This window comes from Neoarius graeffei, chromosome 6 (genome assembly GCF_027579695.1).
Source record: "Neoarius graeffei isolate fNeoGra1 chromosome 6, fNeoGra1.pri, whole genome shotgun sequence".
Classification (NCBI taxonomy): domain Eukaryota; kingdom Metazoa; phylum Chordata; class Actinopteri; order Siluriformes; family Ariidae; genus Neoarius; species Neoarius graeffei.
This window is the reverse complement of record NC_083574.1, coordinates 95,954,331-95,972,804: the sequence shown is the minus strand read 5'-3', so window position 1 is coordinate 95,972,804 and position 18,474 is coordinate 95,954,331. Positions and strand designations below refer to the sequence as shown.

The 18,474-nt window shown below is 43.8% G+C and overlaps 1 protein-coding gene across 1 annotated transcript; it reads right to left on the bottom strand.

Annotated features, from left to right (window-relative positions):
* Positions 1 to 1,082: 1,082 nt before the first annotated feature.
* On the bottom strand, positions 1,083 to 14,517 carry LOC132887591 (uncharacterized). Its single transcript, XM_060923058.1, has 3 exons — positions 14,090 to 14,517; positions 13,415 to 13,564; positions 1,083 to 1,499 (listed from the first exon to the last, which is right to left on the bottom strand). The coding sequence occupies exons 1-3, from the start codon at positions 14,510 to 14,512 to the stop codon at positions 1,458 to 1,460; spliced, it is 615 nt and encodes a 204-aa protein (XP_060779041.1). The 5' UTR covers positions 14,513 to 14,517; the 3' UTR covers positions 1,083 to 1,457.
* Between the last annotated feature and the right edge of the window lie 3,957 nt (positions 14,518 to 18,474).

The window sequence follows — 18,474 nt, the reverse complement described above, 5'->3', positions numbered from 1 at the left end:
GTAAACAAAGAAATCACGCTGAATGGTGGATCTTGTAAGAAAGAGAAGAAAAATACATCTTATCTGGTTTGCCCGGCAGAGCGAGCAGCCTCTTTGTGTCTGCAGACCGCTGGTCCCGTGACGGAAAGAGGCAGAGCGGAAGTTTGTTCCATTATTTATGCTTTCATGGAGGACGTGATGTTGATGATCCCGCCCCAGCGTGACGCAGGTCAATGCGGAAGTGGGCTGATGGGAAATGTAGTTTCTTAAAGAGACAGTGTACTGTACCTACAGTGTGTTTGTGGGTGTGAGGCCTTGTGACTAGCTAAGGCCCAAGGATCCTACCTCGTGGAGTTAAAACAAAAGAGGTGTGTGAGAGTGTGGGGGGAGGACCACCATGTGTTGGAGACAAAAGACTAGCTCTGTATAGCTAACCAAGGTGTGTTTGTGAGTGGCCACGTGGTGAAGACCTAGATTAGCCTTGTGTTGCTAGCTAAGACAAAGGAATGCTAGCTAAGGTGTTTGTGTGTGTCAGGCCTGGTGAGGCCTGGTGACCACGTGTTTGTGTGTGCTTAGATTAACCTCGTGTGGCTAAGCTAAGACAAAGGGAAGCTAGCTCATAACACTACTAAATCCACTGAAATCTTGAGGAGGTCAAGATATGTATAAGAATGGAATTAAGGTGTTAGAAAAGATAGAGAAGCATGCACAGCCTATCTATTAAACAATTGAGAGATTAAAAATATAACAATCATCAATTCAACACGCTGCGTGTCTACAGTGTAACAATTAAAAACGTTCCTGAGTTTAAATTCACACTATTTCAGTAAAAGCTAATTCCTAAGACTAGGTTTGATTATGCCCAAAAATGCCAAGTCTTACTTCCGTATTTCGCTTCTACGCGAGATTATGAGAAGATGTCCTGAGACTTTTGGAGTTTCACCGTTGTGGAGCACGTGAGTCGCTTCTGTGGAAAGCAGAGGATTTCTCGGAGAAGCTTCGTAGCTCGTGATGAAAAGAGAGTCTCTGATTAAACAATGTGCACAGAGAATTAATTAGAAGGATCAGGTCGCTCCTAATTATAAACTGAACTGTTTGGGCTGCAGTCCGTACGTACTGATAATGAATAAAAGAAAAACCGGTTGTAACTCAAGCTGAGTTTAAAATCGTGCGATTCTAGGATTTTTACCGTGGCCAAAGGTAAACAAAGAAATCACGCTGAATCGTGGATCTTGCAAGAAAGAGAAGAAAAGACATCTTATCTGGTTTTCTGGTGCAGGGTATCTCTTTGTGTCTGGATGGCTTGGAATCCAAACGAGAGAGAGAGAGAGGTCCTCCTTGTCTCTGTGTTGAAATCACGGTGCCAAAAGAGGAGGAGCTAGGAGTTTCCGGGTTGCTTATGCTTTCCTGGAGGATATGACGTAGATGATCCCGTCCAGCGTGACGTAGGTCAATGCGGAAGTTGGGAGTTGTAGTTCTTAAGGAGACGGACTGTTGTAGTTCATAGACGGACTGCGTACCTACAGCAGGCAAGGCAAGGCAAGGCAAGTTTATTTATATAGCACATTTCCTACACAGTGGCAGTTCAATGTGCTTTACAGAAGTAAAAGCAGAACAGTAAACAATAGAAAATAAAATTACATAAAATAATTGGGGAAGAAAAATAATAAGAATTAAACAATAGTAGAAATTAAATTAATAAAATGAAATAAAGTTAATCAGCCTCGAGATTAATTATTATTATGGGTTTAACTCATAAAGCGCGGTCTTCCCGTGGCTCTTCCACGAGGATCACCAAAAATCGTCCCGCAGACAAAATCTACGAGGATAAAGCGCGCTCTTTCCGTGGCTCTTCCACGAGGATCACCAAAAATCGTCCCGCAGACACAATCTACGTGGATCACCAAATAAAATCATCCCACAGACAAAATCTATGAGGATCACAGTAACAAAGAATTAAAGTAAAAGTAAAATCATTAAAATCCAAGATTAAAAAGAAATTAAAATAAAGAAAGTAAAATCATTAAAATCAAAATTAAAGGAAATTATGTTAAAGGAAATTAATTACTTAGGTAAAAATTAATCAAGTGAAAGCATCTGAAAACAGCTTTGCCTTGAGCCTGGATTTAAAACTAACAACAGTAGGAGCATTTTTGATATCATCTGGAAGTTGGTTCCAAAGCTTAGCAGCATAGCAACTAAAGGCTGCTTCACCACACTTCGTTTTGACAGCTGGTATTACTAGCAAGTTTTTCTCTTGTGATCTTAGAGACCTAGTTGGTGCATATAATTGAAACATATCCAGTAGGTAGCTAGGTCCCATCCCATTTAATGTTTTAAATAGAAGAAGTAGTGCTTTAAAGTCAATTCTATAGCTCACTGGGAGCCAGTGCAGAGACCTTAGGATTGGAGTGATATGAACTACCCTTTTTGTTCTTGTAAGAACCCTTGCTGCTGCATTTTGGATTAGTTGAAGCTCTTTGATGGTCTTTTTTGGAAGACCTGTGAAAAGGCTATTGCAGTAATCAACCCTACTGGAGATGAAAGCATGAATAAGTTTTTCTAGATCATGTTTTGACATGAGACCCCTGAGTTTAGAAATGTTTTTTAGGTGATAGAATGCAGACTTTTTTTACCACTTTCATATGACTGTTGAAGTTAAGTTCGCTGTCAATAAGGACACCAAGGTTTTTGACAGTATCCTTTGCTTTAAGCCCCTTAGTTTCAAGAATAGTGGCAATCCTAAGCCTTTCCTCCTTTTTGCCAAATATAATTGCTTCAGTTTTATCTGCGTTCAGCTGAAGAAAATTGTGAGACATCCATTTGTTAATTTGGTCAATGCATCTATGAAGAGACTCAAGAGGGGCATAGTCATTAGGTGACATAGCTAAGTAAAACTGAGTGTCATCTACATAGCTATGGAAGTTTATTGAGTTATTCTTAATAATTTGTCCAAGTGGGAGCATATAAAGGTTGAATAGTAATGGTCCCAGGATTGAGCCCTGGGGAACCCCACAGTTCAAGGACACGGGTGATGAACTGTGGCCTCCAATGGCCACATAAAAAAATCTTTGTTGTAGGTAAGATTTTAACCAGTTGATTACTATACCAGTAAATCCAACCCAATGCTCCAGTCGATGTAACAGTATGGAATGATCTACCATGTCAAATGCAGCACTTAAGTCTAAAAGCACCAAGACTGATGTTTTACCAGCATCAGAATTAAGACGTAGGTCATTCATGACTTTAGTAAGAGCTGTTTCAGTGCTATGATTGTCATGAAAACCTGACTGAAACTTATCAAAACATCCGTTTAATGTCAGGAAGGCAGTTAATTGATTAAAAACAATTTTTTCAATTATTTTACCAACGAATAGCAAACTGGATATGGGCCAGGGGCGTCGTGGCTAAGGCGCCATACCATAAATCCAGGGACCTGGGTTCGATTCCGACCCGAGGTCATTTCCCGATCCCTCCCTGTCTCTCTCTCCCGCTCATTTCCTGTCCTGTCTCTACACTGTCCTATCCAATAAAGGTGAAAAAAGCCCAAAAAAAATTGGATATGATGGGCCTGTAGTTGTTGAGTACTGAGCCATCCAGGTTATTCTTTTTCAGTAGGGGTTTTACAACCACTTTTTTCAGAGATGAGGGAAACATGCCAGTTCGTAAGGAGGTGTTGATAATCTGAAGTACCTCGTCTGATATTAGGTGAAGAACAGATTTGAAAAAGACTGTAGGTAAAATGTCCAGTTCAGATGTGGAGGAGCTGAGACTTTGTACTGTTTTTCTCAGAGTCTCAACATCAATTAAACTAAATGTTGACATTGTATTACGACCCCCTCTCTCGTTATCCAATGGTTCCAGATTTTGAAGTGTTTGCACCTGTGTGGCTATATTCATACGTATTTTATCAATCTTTCCTTTGAAAAAAGATGCAAAGTCGTTGCATGTGTTAACTGAGAGAAATTCAGAAGGCATTTGTTTTGATGGGTTTGTTAGCTTTTCAACTGTAGAAAATAGCACACGGGCATTGTTGATATTCCTATTAATAATGTCAGCAAAAAAAGACTGTCTTGCTTTAGAAATTTCTAAGTTGTATTTACATAACATCCCTTTGTAGATTTGATAATGAATCTGGAGTTTAGATTTACGCCATTTTCTTTCAGACTTTCTACATTCCCTCTTTAACATTTTAACTCTTGGATTTAGTTTCCAGGGTGCTTTTCCTTTGTCTATGACTCTTTTGGTTTTAAAAGGAGCAATAGCATCCATAATATGATTCATTCTTGAATTAAAAATTTCCATTAGATCATCTGCACAATCTGAAGATTGACATGGGAGTTCTGAGAGTGCCTGCTCAAAAAGAGCTGCTGTGCCATTGGTAATTACCCTCTTTTTTACAGTCACAGACTTGTTTTGAAAGTGAGGGGAAATGGAAACATCAAAGAAAACACAGAAATGATCAGATATACCCAGGTCCATGACATTAGTAGATACATTAAGACCCTTAGTGATGACAAGGTCGAGGGTGTGGCCATGGGAGTGTGTTGGCCCTTGTACATGTTGTGTTAGGTTGAAGGCATCAATCAGTGTAAGAAATTCATTTGCATACGTGTTATCTGGATTATCAACATAGAAATTAAAATCCCCAGAAATAATAAGATTGTCAAACTCTAAACAAATATTTGACAACAGTTCCCCAAACTCCTCTAGGAACAGTGGTGCAGAAAGTCTTGGTGGTCTGTAAATAGTCAACACTAATATGTTAGAAGAACATTTTAGGATTGCACTTAGGTATTCAAAAGATGTAAAATCACCAAGAGTTGTCTGTTTGTACTGAAAACATGCCTTGTATATATTTGCTATTCCTCCTCCCCGTTTATTGGCTCTTCCAACACTCATGAAATCAAAGATTGGGGGAGTTGCTTCAATAAGAGTAATAGAGCTACTTGATTGTTCAAGCCAAGTTTCAGTAAGAAGCATAAAATCCAGTTTGTGTGTACTGATGAAGTCATTAATTAAAAAAGGCTTATTAAGTGATCTTACATTCTGAAGAGCTAGTTTTACAGTGAATGTGGGGATAATTTCCACAGAAGCGTTCTGTGGTTGTTTTGGAACTGGAAGGAGATTTGACGAGTTTACCCCATTGATAGGATGAATAAGAACACCTCTCCTTCGTGTTAGCACAGGAATAGAAAAGTACGTCGTGGGTCCCAGCTTATTTTCAAAACTACCATCTGGACCCAGATTATATCAGTTCATTCCAACATGAAGGTCTTCACTGCTGCTGGTGAACTGTAGCTGTGCGCATGGTCCTTGAGTCTTATCTGTAATCACAGGGGGAGGTGGTGCCCTCTGTTTCTTGGGTGCTGTGGCAGTTGGATATATCATTAGAGATTTTGGGGTACACAAGGCCTGACCATGAGACAGCTCTGTGTACGGTACTTGATTTGAGTGTCCTCTTGGGCTTGCCAAAGACACTCGGCTTAAAGACAATAGTCTCTCCATTTTCTCAGGAAAACGCAGTCTGAGGGGTGAAGGAGATACAGAGGGGCTTGGGGTTACATCCACTGCTGTTGTTGGTGATTGCCTATTGCCAGTCTCAGGAGGTTGTGGTGATGCTTGTTTATCTGATTGTCTTTCTGATAGTTGTGCCAGCTTACCCGTTAGCTCAGATATCATGTTGCTAGCCTTGGAAAATGACGGGGATGTGTGTGGTGATAGCTCCACCCTCTGATCATTTTCCTGAACTGTATTGGGGGCAGATGAGTCAGCATGATCCTCTGTAGTTGCTGGGGGCTTAGTTGCCTTCGTTGGTGACAAGGAGTTTTGCTTGAATCCATCAGAGTGAGCGTTAGTCCCGCTTCTTTCTGCCTGCAGATTCACTGCTTGAGTTTGAACATCAACAGTGTGTTTCCGTACTGTTTTTGAGCCTTTGTTGATGTCCCTGGGAGGTTCAGTTTGTACCCAAACAGAGTTCGTATCAGTGTTGTTAGCTCCTTTCAGTGCAGCTACAGAGCGCTTATCAGAGAGTGTACCCAAGGTCGGCATGGAATGGTGGACAGAGTGTTGATAATGGTCTGCCAAGACTTTGGCACCAGTCCAGCTGAGTTCTGTGCTATTTGGGCTGAAAAAGGCTTTGCGTTTCCAGAAAAGGTTAAAGTTGTCAATAAAATTAATGCTAGAGGAAAAACATGTCTTTGCAAGCCAGGTGTTGAGACTGAGCAGTCGGGAAAACCCGTAATTGCCGATCACAGATCCTGGTAATGGACCACTGATAAAAAAAGGCATTCCAAGTCCGTTTAGGGCAGAAAAAAGGTCTTTGAAAGATTTCCTCACAGTGAGCTGTTCCCTGAAAGCATCATTTGCTCCAACATGCACAATAATGCGTTTAATTGATTTGTAGTTTGACAGCATTTTTGAAATGTTGTCTGTAGTCTCTGAGATGGAAGCGTAAGGAAAACAGCACACAACCATGGACTCTCCTCCAATATTTTCCACAGTGAAATCACCCACAACAAGGGTTGTAGGATTAACAAGTGTTGGCGGCTGCTTTCTACCTCTACTGCGAGCTTTATTTTTGTTATTCAAATTCTGCCACTTTCTAGGAACTACTGGTTCCATGTCTGTAAGGCACTGAAATCTGTTCTGGAGTGTAATGGGCTGTGTATATCTGTAGTTTTCAGCCCAGTGGTATTCATAGACTGTAGGTTTGACGGCATCAGACCGCAATGGAGTTGAAGTTAATGCCCTTTTGTTTTTGGGTCTAGCACCTTGTCTTTTCCAGCAATCAGTACGCACATTTTGCTTTGTGAAGTCAACCGATTCATCCAAGTTCCCATCATTCAGATGCTGAACATTCCCTGCATTCCCTTTAGCGGTATCGGCTGCTGGACTCCCTTCAATCCTTAATAGACGGGCATTAATCATAGATTCCAGGCTAGAAATTCTTTTTTCAAGCTCAGTCCATTTGTTACTAGAGTTCCTTGGTTTCCCCATTTTGCTATAATCCAGTCTTCTGTGTCAGTTGCTTTGTCTAACTTCTAGGTTATCTTGTTGAATGTAAGTAAAAAGAAAGCAAATAAGAAAAAATAGAGAAATAGTGAAAAAAGCAGAAAAGAGAAGTTCAAGCAAGAGCAAAGCAAAAAGCATCCTACTCGCTTGAGTAGGAGGAGCGAAAAGCCCTCCTACTCAAGCAGGGTGTCTAACTCGCTGGCACACATGCTTGTTATGCTGCACTCGACACTCAACACATCATCGGCAGACCCACTGGTGACTGAGGTACTGGAACTTGCACTGCAGGCTATGGGTGTCATTGCCAACCAGTGTGGCACTACCTTGGGCACCTTGCTGCAAGCCCGTCGACAAGTGTGGCTGGCTCAATCGCCTCTGCCAGAAGTATGCAGGAACAACCTGAGGCACCTCCCACTGGCACCTGGACAGGTCTTTGGGCCAGCAGCACAAGAGGCCCTTGACAGACGTGTGTCTGTTACAGAGTCTCACTCCCGTCATGTGGGCGTAGCACCCACCTTCAGAGCTCCGCCAAACTCTTCTGCCTCATGCTTTAGGCATGTGGCCCCTAGAGCTGCACAAAGGTCTCCCCATCGACCCCAGCAGCAGGCCCCCAATCCCCCATCTCCCTCAGCCAGGCAGGGTGGCACTCAGTCACACGTGAGTTTTCGCCCTTTTCGACAGACGGGTCCTCCCCTCCATCGTCGCCCCCCCATCCCTTCCGAAAAACGTAGACAGGACCACTGACAGGTCAGGGCCAGTGGCAGGAGTTTTTACAGGCAGCCAGCTAGCGCGTTGGCGCTAAATAACAACCAACCAATGGCTACTCACCACCCTTTCAGAAGGGTACCGCCTGCAATTCCGCCACCGGCCACCAATGCATTCGGGTGTGAGGCAGACAGTTATGACCAATCCAAGACAGGCAGAAGCCTTGTCGAGAGAAGTTCAGTTGTTGCTACAAAAAGGAGCCATAGAGATGGTCGACCCCATTGTTCACCCAGGGGGTTTCTTTTCAGTTTATTTTCTCATTCCAAAGAAAGACGACGGGTTCAGGCCGATTTTAGATTTAAGAAGGCTAAACCGTTTCTTGAAGGTGCTTCCTTTTCGAATGCTACGAACAACAGATGTACTGCAAGCGGTTACAAACCAGGACTGGTTTGTGACCGTAGATCTCGAGGACGCCTATTTTCACATACCCATTGCCGTGGACCACAGGCGCTTCCTTCATTTTTCGTTCATGGGAAAGATTTTTCAGTTCAGAGTTCTCCCCTTTGGACTTTCTCTGGCGCCAAGGGTGTTCTCGAAATGTGTCCAAGTAGCACTAGAACCCCTTCAGAAGGAGGGCATAAGAGTGCTCCCTTACTTGGATGACTGGCTTCTTTGTGCGGCATTGCCCGAACAGGCCAGGGAACATGCTCACCGGTTGCTACTACACATTATGGCTCTGGGGTTCAGGGTGAACCAGAGGAAGTGCAAACTGGTCCCAGTCCAGGCAACACATTTCATCGGCCTTGCCCTGGATTCGAACACTATGCTGGCCAGTCCCACACCAGACAGAATAAGTTCAATTCTCACTGGCATGAACCACCTTCGTGTCGGGGGAACTCAGCGTTATGTTTCTCTCCTTCAGCTGTTGGGGAAACTCACAGTGGCCTCAGTAGTCATTCCTCTGGGTCTTCTGTGGCTAAGGGCTTTTCAGAGATGGCTTCTTCAACTGCGTCTGTGTCCAGTGTGAGACAGGCACATGAGGGTGAGAATAACACGCCATTGCATGCTCACTCTAAGACCTTGGTCCCAGGCACACTTTCTCACTCGTGGAGTTCCACTTGATCCCCCACCGGGACGGTGGGAGGTTATCCGGACAGATGCTTCCCTCATGGGTTGGGGTGGAGTCTGGTGTCGGCAAGGTGTGAATGGCACCTGGCCTGCTCCGTGGCGCATGTCCCACATCAACACACTGGAGTTGATGGCGGTGTTTCTGATGTTGAGCCACTTTCAGGAAGTGCTGCGGGGCAAACATGTATTGGTACGTACAGACAATGTGGCAACTGTTTTCTATATCAATCATCAGGGGGGCACAAGGTCTGTAGCTGCGCTTCAGGTGGCTCACAGTCTCCTAATATGGGCTCAGGACAACCTCCTTTCCATAAGGGCATCTTATCTACCTGGATGCCTAAACAGTGTGGCAGATGCTCTGTCACATGGCAAGGTGTCTCAAGGGGATTGGAAACTACATCCAGACATGGTGGAACAGATCTGGAAAACCTATGGGAGATCAACTGTGGACCTGTTTGCGAGCAGTCAGACAACTCATTGTCCGACATGGTTTTCCCTGGGAGAAGAAACGGCAGCATTGGGCCAGGATGCTCTGGCCCACGACTGGCCGAGGGCCATCCTTTATGCCTTTCCCCCTCTACCACTGTTGTGGAGGACTCTCTGCCATGTGCACGATCACGGTCACCATGTGCTATTGATAGCTCCTCATTGGCCATCCAGGCCATAGTTCCAGCTCCTGCTGTCACTACTAGTGAGACCCCCTTGTCAGCTGCCCAGCAGGCCCGACTTGCTGACGCAGATGGAGGGCAGGATTCAACACCCATGTCCCGAACGTCTGAAGCTCTGGGTGTGGCCCTTGGGGCCCTGGGGCTACTACTGGAGTGTTCAGAAGGGACCAGGAACACTGTGGTGAACGCACGTGCAGAATCTACTCGACGCTTGTATGCAGGCAAGTGGAAGGTGTTCTGTGATTGGTGTGCAGAACGCAACATGGACCCCCTAAGCTGCTCTGTTCCACAGATTTTAGATTTCCTGCAGCACCTTTTAGAGCTTGGCAGGGCTGCATCTACACTTAAGGTGTATGTTGCAGCACTTACAGCCCACCGTTCAGAGGTTGGAGGTGTTTCACTTGGGTCTCACCGGCTGGTGGTAGTCTTTTTGAGAGGGGCAGTTCATCTTAATCCTCCTCATTTTGTGCGGAGTCCGTCATGGGATCTGAACACTGTGCTCGAATCCCTTTGCTTGCCTCCTTATGAGCCCCTGGCAGCAGCTGACATTAAGTGGCTATCTGTTAAAACAGCTTTTCTCCTTGCCATCACAACAGCCCGGCGTGTGAGTGAGCTACATGCCCTCTCAGTGAGTACTGTTTGTCTTCGTTGGGGCCCTATGTGTGACAGTGTTTCATTGTGGCCTAACCCAGCTTTCCTCCTGAAAGTCTTATCTCCCCAGTTTAGCAACCAGCCGATTTTGCTGACTGCTATACCGGCGGACAGGACGGACTTGCGTGCTGAGTTGTGCCCTGTCAGGGCTCTGAGATTTTATTTTGATAGGACAGCAGCCTTTCGTACGATAGACCAATTGTTTGTTTGTTTTGGTGGCGCTCCGAGAGGAAGGCCTCTGTCCAAGCAGCGGCTCTCCCGTTGGGTTGTGGAGGCGATCACCCATGCCTATGAATCTATGGGACGTACTGTGCCCTCTCCTGTCCGCTGCCATTCGACGCGTGCTCAGGCAACATCATGGGCAGCTCTCCGGGGTGTACCACTCTCTGACATTTGTGCTGCTGCAACTTGGTCCAATACATGTACATTTGCCCGGTATTACAGGCTAAATGTTGCGTCCATGCCATTGCTGTGTGCAGCTGTTCTTCCAGAAGGTGGTGATGCTCTTCTGAATTCCTCGTGACTGGGTTGGTATTCGTCTTCCACTAGTGCTTTCAGCACCACCCTGGCGGTCTGGAGTGAAGGAAATAGAATGCTGGTTACGAATGTAACTGTGGTTCTATGACTAAGTGGAAGACCGCCAGGGTCTTTGGTCACTCGGATTGCGCGAGAATGATCTTGAGGCCAAATGACGTGGGATGTTGCCTTATATAGGCAGGCATGTCATACGTCACGAGATGACAACTTTTGCATGCGACTCTCGAAACGCGCGGATGCAAAGATCCTTCCACTAGTGCTTTCAGCACCGCCCTGGCGGTCTTCCACTTAGTCATAGAACCACGGTTACATTCGTAACCAGAGTTTTGTGGTGGGGTGTACTCCTTTTTGCACCACCCTAATTTGAGTAAAACTGAAAAATGTGTAATCTAAGTTATATTATTAACCTTACTTTCCCGGTATAAGTTAAATAGATGTTATATTAAACTTTGTCTTGTCAACATTTTGGAAATTGTTTGTGTTCATTGAGATATTGTTTAAAATGTTACTTTTCAAAAGGGGTGGACTCATTTACGCTCAGCAGGCCCGCCGATGGGGGGGGACAAATGGGTATGTTGTCCCGGGCCCAGGAATGGGGAGGGCCCAGAACTGGGCTCTCATGAAGTTGCGATTATTTTATTTCATTTCAAAATGTGTTGATTTGGGGGAGAAATGTGCTATATTTGCATTCAATAAATGATTTCTAGATCTTTTGCCTTTATTGTCTTTGAAAAAGGCGTCAAGAACCCCCTACCACCCCTAATGCAAAAATGGTTTGGTCTGACTCTTTGATTAAGGGGAAAAAAATGACATCGTTCGATCATAGTGCTTCGACAATCAGCTTGTGTGCCATTTGCCAACATGCACAAGTCAGGAGCACAGAAAAGAAAAGAGAAAAAGAGAGGAAGAAACCAAGAGACTCAGGGGCTCACTGCATAAATATTTTAAAAAAGATTCGGATGATGGGGGCGGCACGGTGGTGTAGTGGTTAGCGCTGTCGCCTCACAGCAAGAAGGTCCGGGTTCGAGCCCCGTGGCCGGCGAGGGCCTTTCTGTGCGGAGTTTGCATGTTCTCCCCGTGTCCGCGTGGGTTTCCTCCGGGTGCTCCGGTTTCCCCCACAGTCCAAAGACATGCAGGTTAGGTTAACTGGTGACTCTAAATTGACCGTAGGTGTGAATGTGAGTGTGAATGGTTGTCTGTGTCTATGTGTCAGCCCTGTGATGACCTGGCGACTTGTCCAGGGTGTACCCCGCCTTTCACCCGTAGTCAGCTGGGATAGGCTCCAGCTCGCCTGCGACCCTGTAGAACAGGATAAAGCGGCTAGAGATAATGAGATGAGATGAGATGAGATGAGATTCGGATGATGCAGCAGGTACTAGCAAAGGCAGTGGGGCAGCTGAGCCAGGTAAGACACAGCCAACTTTTTCCAGCCCCGTAAAGTAACCCCAACCAAGGCACGCGCGACATGCAATTCATGTTACAAACGAGGGGAGAGCAAGTCACACTGAACACCATATCAAACGCACAGGGCATTGAATCATTTCATAACCACAACGGCTTAATAACATTGTGTTTCATATATCTGATTGAAGCTAAGAATATTCACATTAGCCTGCAATCATATCCCGCCGTTTCTCGAGCGGTGTGTTCTTCTCTGCGTTTCACACTGGACAGTACGCACGCACAGTATACTATGTTCGCCCCCAGCCCTGCCCGAAATCCCCCGTCCATCGCTGCTCCTTCAAGAGCACCCCAATTGCGTGATTATAGTAGACTATCCACGAGTTTAGGAAGGCATTGCAGGGGCTGTCGCATGCAGACTTGGGGCGTAACGGAATACATTTAATGGCGTTCGGTTAAAGGATACAAAATAACAGTAACCGCTTATTCCGTTACAGTGCGGGGGGGGGGGCATTCAGAGCATTTTGTCCCAGGCCCAGCCAAAGCTGTCAGCGGCCCTGTATATATATGCTGTATTTACTGTATGGACATGGGATCAGAAAACTTTTTTATTTATAATCAGTAGCCACATGTACCCATAGGGTACCTATTTTTTTTTCATGATATCTTCCTTCATATTCATCATAAGTGCTATTGGGCGAGGTTTGTTTTGCCTGACAACACTTGTTTTTAAATGTTTTTGCCAAACTTGAATCCGGTCTTCCAGTTTTTGAGGCTTACCAATGGTGTGTACATCTTGTAGCAAACTCTCTGCATTGACCTTGATGAAGTCTTCTCTTATTTGTTGACTTTTATACCTACCTTCTGGAGGGTGTTCTTTTTCTAGCCAACTGTTATGAAGGGGTTTTTCTTCACCAGGGATAGATTTTTTCTGTCATCCACAACTGCTGTTTTCCAAGGTCTTCTGTTTTTTTTTTTTGTGTGTGTTTCTGAGCTCACCAGTATGGTCTTTCTTTTTAAGAATGTACCAAAGATCCATATGTCATTTTTTTTTCAAACTCTCTGATGGGTTTGTTTTGGTTTTTCATCCTAATGATGGCTTGTTTTACTGGTAGTGACATCTCTTAAGACTTCATGTGGAAAGTTATCAGCAACAGATTCATATACCACAAACTACATATACTTAATTTTGTATTTGTTACTTCTGTGCTCTACCGTACATGCTCATCCTTATGCTCTATGCATTTTCTTATGTCTTTGCTGATTTTGCTCATTGTATTCGGACCAACATACAGTATTTGCTCAACACATTGAGGTGCATTTCCCTTTACCTCACCAGGATGTTTTATCAGTTGCCTGTAAAGCACGCTGATTTCCTGTTCCAGCTCCGTGATTTCAACGTTGATCTCCTCAATCTCAGCTGCTCTGTTCATCTGTGCTGCTCCTCCATGCTGAATGTTTTCTCTGAGCTCATTGTAGAGCTGATCAAAGTGAAAAGAGAAAAAGTGTGCTTGAAACATTGATACCCGTGTTCACTATTGTTTTGTTCTAATGTACAGAAGTATTAATAACTGATCTAATGTTTGAAAAAGAAGGATATTAAAATAAAAATCAAGACACTGCAAAATATGACAGATTTACAAAAGAGAAAAATGACATATCAGTATCAGTAGTTTGTGAGAAAACTAGAAAAGGTTCCAACTAAAACCTTTAAAGAACACTTGAAGAACTTTTCCCCCCATAAATGTTCTCCCAGCCACTACAGAAAAAATGCTCCAGCAATATTCACTTTATAACGCAGGAAATAATCACAAGGGGAAAAAAATCATGAATGATCTTGTTTAGATTATAAATGTAATAATGTTTTTGATTGTCTCTCCTGAAGAACAAGAGATGAATTTATAAATATTTAGGGAGGTCTATCCCTCATAGTAAGGCTGTAATGATGCTTGTTATATTTTGTCATGTAGTTTCAGACATCAGTAACAGTAAGCATTTCCCAGTACCTCTGGAGGATGCATCCTGGTTCGAACATCCAGCAATTGCCCTCGAAGCCTGTTGTTTTCCAGTTCCAGCTCCTCAACTCTCGCTCTGAGCTCCTCAGTTTCATCCTGTTGTGCTCTTGCCACCTGAATATTATGAATGACCATGTTGTGGAGCTCAACAAACCTCTTGCAGATCGTTTCAAGTTCAGGCTCACGACCAGATATGTTGATAATGGGGAAATCACCATTTACAACACGTGTTGTGTTCAGCTGAAAAGACGGGCCAGTTGTAATATTCTCGCGAATGACCCTCCTCCATTCATCCGGAGAAGATGGTCTGAAGAGCAGCACATGGAGGCGTCCTGTACAATATATTCTGAAGAGAACATCTAGATTTTTTGAAAGTTCTTCAACTCTGTACTTTTTTCTTTCATTTGCAGTCATCTGAGAAGGCTCAACACCCTCGTACATATCCCTGACCCGAGGTTCTGACATGTTGCTTCTTTTTTCTTACACTTATTTCCTGAGCAGCTCACTGAGCTTATATACTTCTCATGGAAACATGTTTTGCAAGAGGAGGAAGAAAAGGAAAATGGAATTTACTCAAACAGCAGTAACTAGTGATTGTTTGCATGGATTTGCAAGAAACTTGAAAGCCATATACAGGAGAAGACTGAGGTCATATGCAAATTTTGGGGCACAGGAATGGATCGGGGGTGGGACTAAGGCCAGGCCATCAGTCAGATTTAGCTGAAATTTGGGATCAGTGTGCTACTGTTTAACCCTTGTATGGTGTTCTGGTCTGTGGGACCCGTTTTCATTTTTTATCAAAAGAACAATGATACGATTCATTATTTTTTCAAACTCAGACTCATTGGCCTTGGTTCATTTTCTGTGAAGAACAGAGATCAGAACACATTTTCAATGACCACACACTGTACACCCCCCCGACACATTTATATTACATACAGGATGTTCGGGTCCACTGGACCCGGGGCTAATAAAAGTGTGTACCTTCACTCTGTCCTCCTCCTGTCTGGGCCTGCTGTTAGTGTGTGTGTGTGAGTTTTGTGTTTCTGCCCCTGCTGTTCAAGCACCGACACCTGTCTGCTCTCACATTCCTACACATTTTACCCTCTGTCTTGCAAGAACCAAGACAGAAGTTCCCATAAATTGGGGGCGGGACACAATAAATATAGCTTTTCCTATGTGGCTCCTTATCACAGCTGATCAAGACGGCCAAAAAAGTCTCTGCTCAGATGGACTTGCAAATGATTTTGGAAGAGAGAGAAGCTTTTGATGGTGATGATGTAGAGGAAGACGTTTCAGAACGTGAGGATCACATTTCTGAAAATTCAGAGTCTGACAGCGACTTTGAAGAAGAGGATGAGACGGAGCATCAGCCAGTCCCAAAACGAAGACGAGCATGGGGATGATGTGTTGTATAGACTGACAATGGTTACTGTATGTGTTCAGCTTGTGTTGTGTAAACTGAACTGAATGGGTTAAAATTCTAATGAAATTCAAAGAAACAAAAATCAGTTGTTATGAAAAACCTTGCTTCATTTGTAAATGTGAAGATAAACATCTTTTTTTCCACTCATATCTTGACTGTAATTGATTTTCTTTTTGTAAAATTACATTTTATTAACCTTCATCCTACCAAGTGGGGTCCATCTGGACCCCGCACCTATATATTTGTTTGCCGTTTTAAAACATACTGCCTCACCGTTTTATGAATTTGTCGGAATTTATGTCTTAATTAAAACACTAAAGCACCAGAAGATCAGCTTTTTGCATTGTGAAGGTATAATTAATTTGTTACTGGGGTCCAACCGGACCCCAGAGTAAAATTTATCTGTCTTTCATTTATAATTGAATAGCGCACTGAAAGTTAACTTCTTTTTGGTTGTTTCAGATTTGTAATGGCTTACAGACAAAGACAAGCTAGATACACAGCAGCAGTGGCCTTAAGGCAGATTCTGAACACAAACAATGACTCTGAGGACAGTGAATTTAGTGACTTATCGGGATCCGAGGCAGATCACATCTCTGAAGCCTCAGATCTAAGTGACACTGAAGTAGTAGTTCAGCAGCAAGTACATGCAGATGAAAACAGACCCACTGATCAAAATCCAGAAGAAATAGGGAACCATGGTGCTGCAGCTGCTCCAAACAGAGGCCCTGGAAGAGGCCGAAGGCGTGGTAGAGGCCGCGGTAGAGGCTGTGGCCATGGCCATGGTAGAGGGCAAGGACGAGGTAGGGGACAAGCCCAGCCACAAGGGGATGCTGAAGGAGAACATCCAGGTGATGAACCTGCTCAAGTTGCTCATCCATTGGATCAAGACCAACAGAATAACCAGCAAGGTGTACTACAAGGAAGAAATGGGACTGTATGGCAACAGTCACCTCCTCCAGGTGGACGTCGACAGGCTCAAGACATCATTAGGAACCGACCTGGTGTCACTAATGAAGCTGAATGTGCAAGTATTGAAGAGGCCTTTCTTTTGTATATGACACCTGAGATGATTGATATTGTAGTTCATGAGACAAACAGGTATGCCAGAAGATGGATTCAAGAATGGAATGAAGCACACCAAGAGAATCAAAGAGGAGAATGGAAGCTCCTCGATGATATTGAGATGAAAGCCTTCCTGGGTCTTTGCATACTAGCAGGGGTTCAAAAATCCAGCAAAGAACCAGTGGCAGCTTTATGGTCGGAAACTGAAGGAAGACCACTGTTCATAGCTACCATGTCCAGGGGAAGGTTTACTGACATTTTGAAATTCCTCAGGTTTGATCACAAAGCCACACGTGAAACCAGAGAAGCTACTGACAAACTTATAATACCTCAGAGAAGATGGGAAGTACAGTAACATGTTCCATAATCAAACTACCAATGATTGCTGTATTCAGTTTTGCCTTAATATAAAACTTACAAGGCATTCCTTCTTGGGGTCTGTGTGGACCCCACTGCTGCAATAAGCACAGGCTGCAAAACAAAAGCCCTAAATTATTTTACAATTACTTTTTTGTTTTAAATTCTGTAAGAAAAGACCTAAGTTGTAATCCAGAATGTTTTACAGCTGCATGAGCTGCAGAAATCATGCATATAATGCCAATTTTTTTTTTGTGGCGCTATAATTTGCTACGTGTATGCTAGTTATTGCAATGTTATTGCATTTATAATACCGGTACATCATTGATATTCAGCAGTAGTGGATTTTGTTCTTCAATAAAGTTATGTCTGTTTGCTGCATTGAATTGGTTCTTAGTGCATTGATTTCAAGGTATTCCCTCCTGGGGTCCATACGGACCCCGCCTGGTAGTTTGTGTATGTAAAATTGGCTGGTAGGATGAAGGTTAAAAAACAAACAAACGGGCGGCACAGTGGTGTAGTGGTTAGTGTTGTCGCCTCACAGCAAGAAGGTCCGGGTTCGAGCCCCGTGGCCGGCGAGGGCCTTTCTGTGCGGAGTTTGCATGTTCTCCCCGTGTCCGTGTGGGTTTCCTCCAGGTGCTCCGGTTTCCCCCACAGTCCAAAGACATGCAGGTTAGGTTAACTGGTGACTCTAAATTGACCGTAGGTGTGAATATGAATGGTTGTCTGTGTCTATGTGTCAGCCCTGTGATGACCTGGTGACTTGTCCAGGGTGTACCCCGCCTTTCACCCGTAGTCAGCTGGGATAGGCTGCAGCTTGCCTGCGACCCTGTAGAACAGGATAAAGCAGCTAGAGATAATGAGATGAGATGAGAAATGTAATCTAACAAAGGTAAAGGGCAAATATTAACCATATATGCTGTTTATGTTGCTTGTAATTGGGGTGAAGTAAACATCTGTTAAGTATTTAATGTAAAATTGTTTGATTGTGTTGAATTTAAAGCAGCAAAATGCAGCGGGTCCACCAGACCCACCAACACTGGCTGAGTCACAAAAATACGAACACCACACAAGTTAAAAGGACTGTTGATGGTGACCTCATTATTTCATCACCGTAAACTAATCAGCTTTCAGCAGGCTTTCGATAGAGTTTACACTGGGCTATCTTCAAAAACCTTACATGGTCTGTTCCTGTCGTGACCCAGTATAAACTGATGCAATATTGCTCACACCGGCTACTGTAAGCACTATTTGTGTTTGTGCATATAGAAACAAGCATATCTCTTGCAAACTTCGGTGTATAGTAAAATTTCTTTTTTGTATGATTATGTTGTCAAAACTCTCCAAAATTTCTTTGACAATTTAGCTCCACCCACTCAAATTTGTTATAATTTGCAGAATATGTGAAACAATTTTATGAACTACTCCATGGATGCTTGGCCAATTTCCACAATATTGAAATGAAACTATGATGAAACTGTTAGGGGTGGTGAGATTAGGATCCAGAAGCAGAACACACAGACAGTAA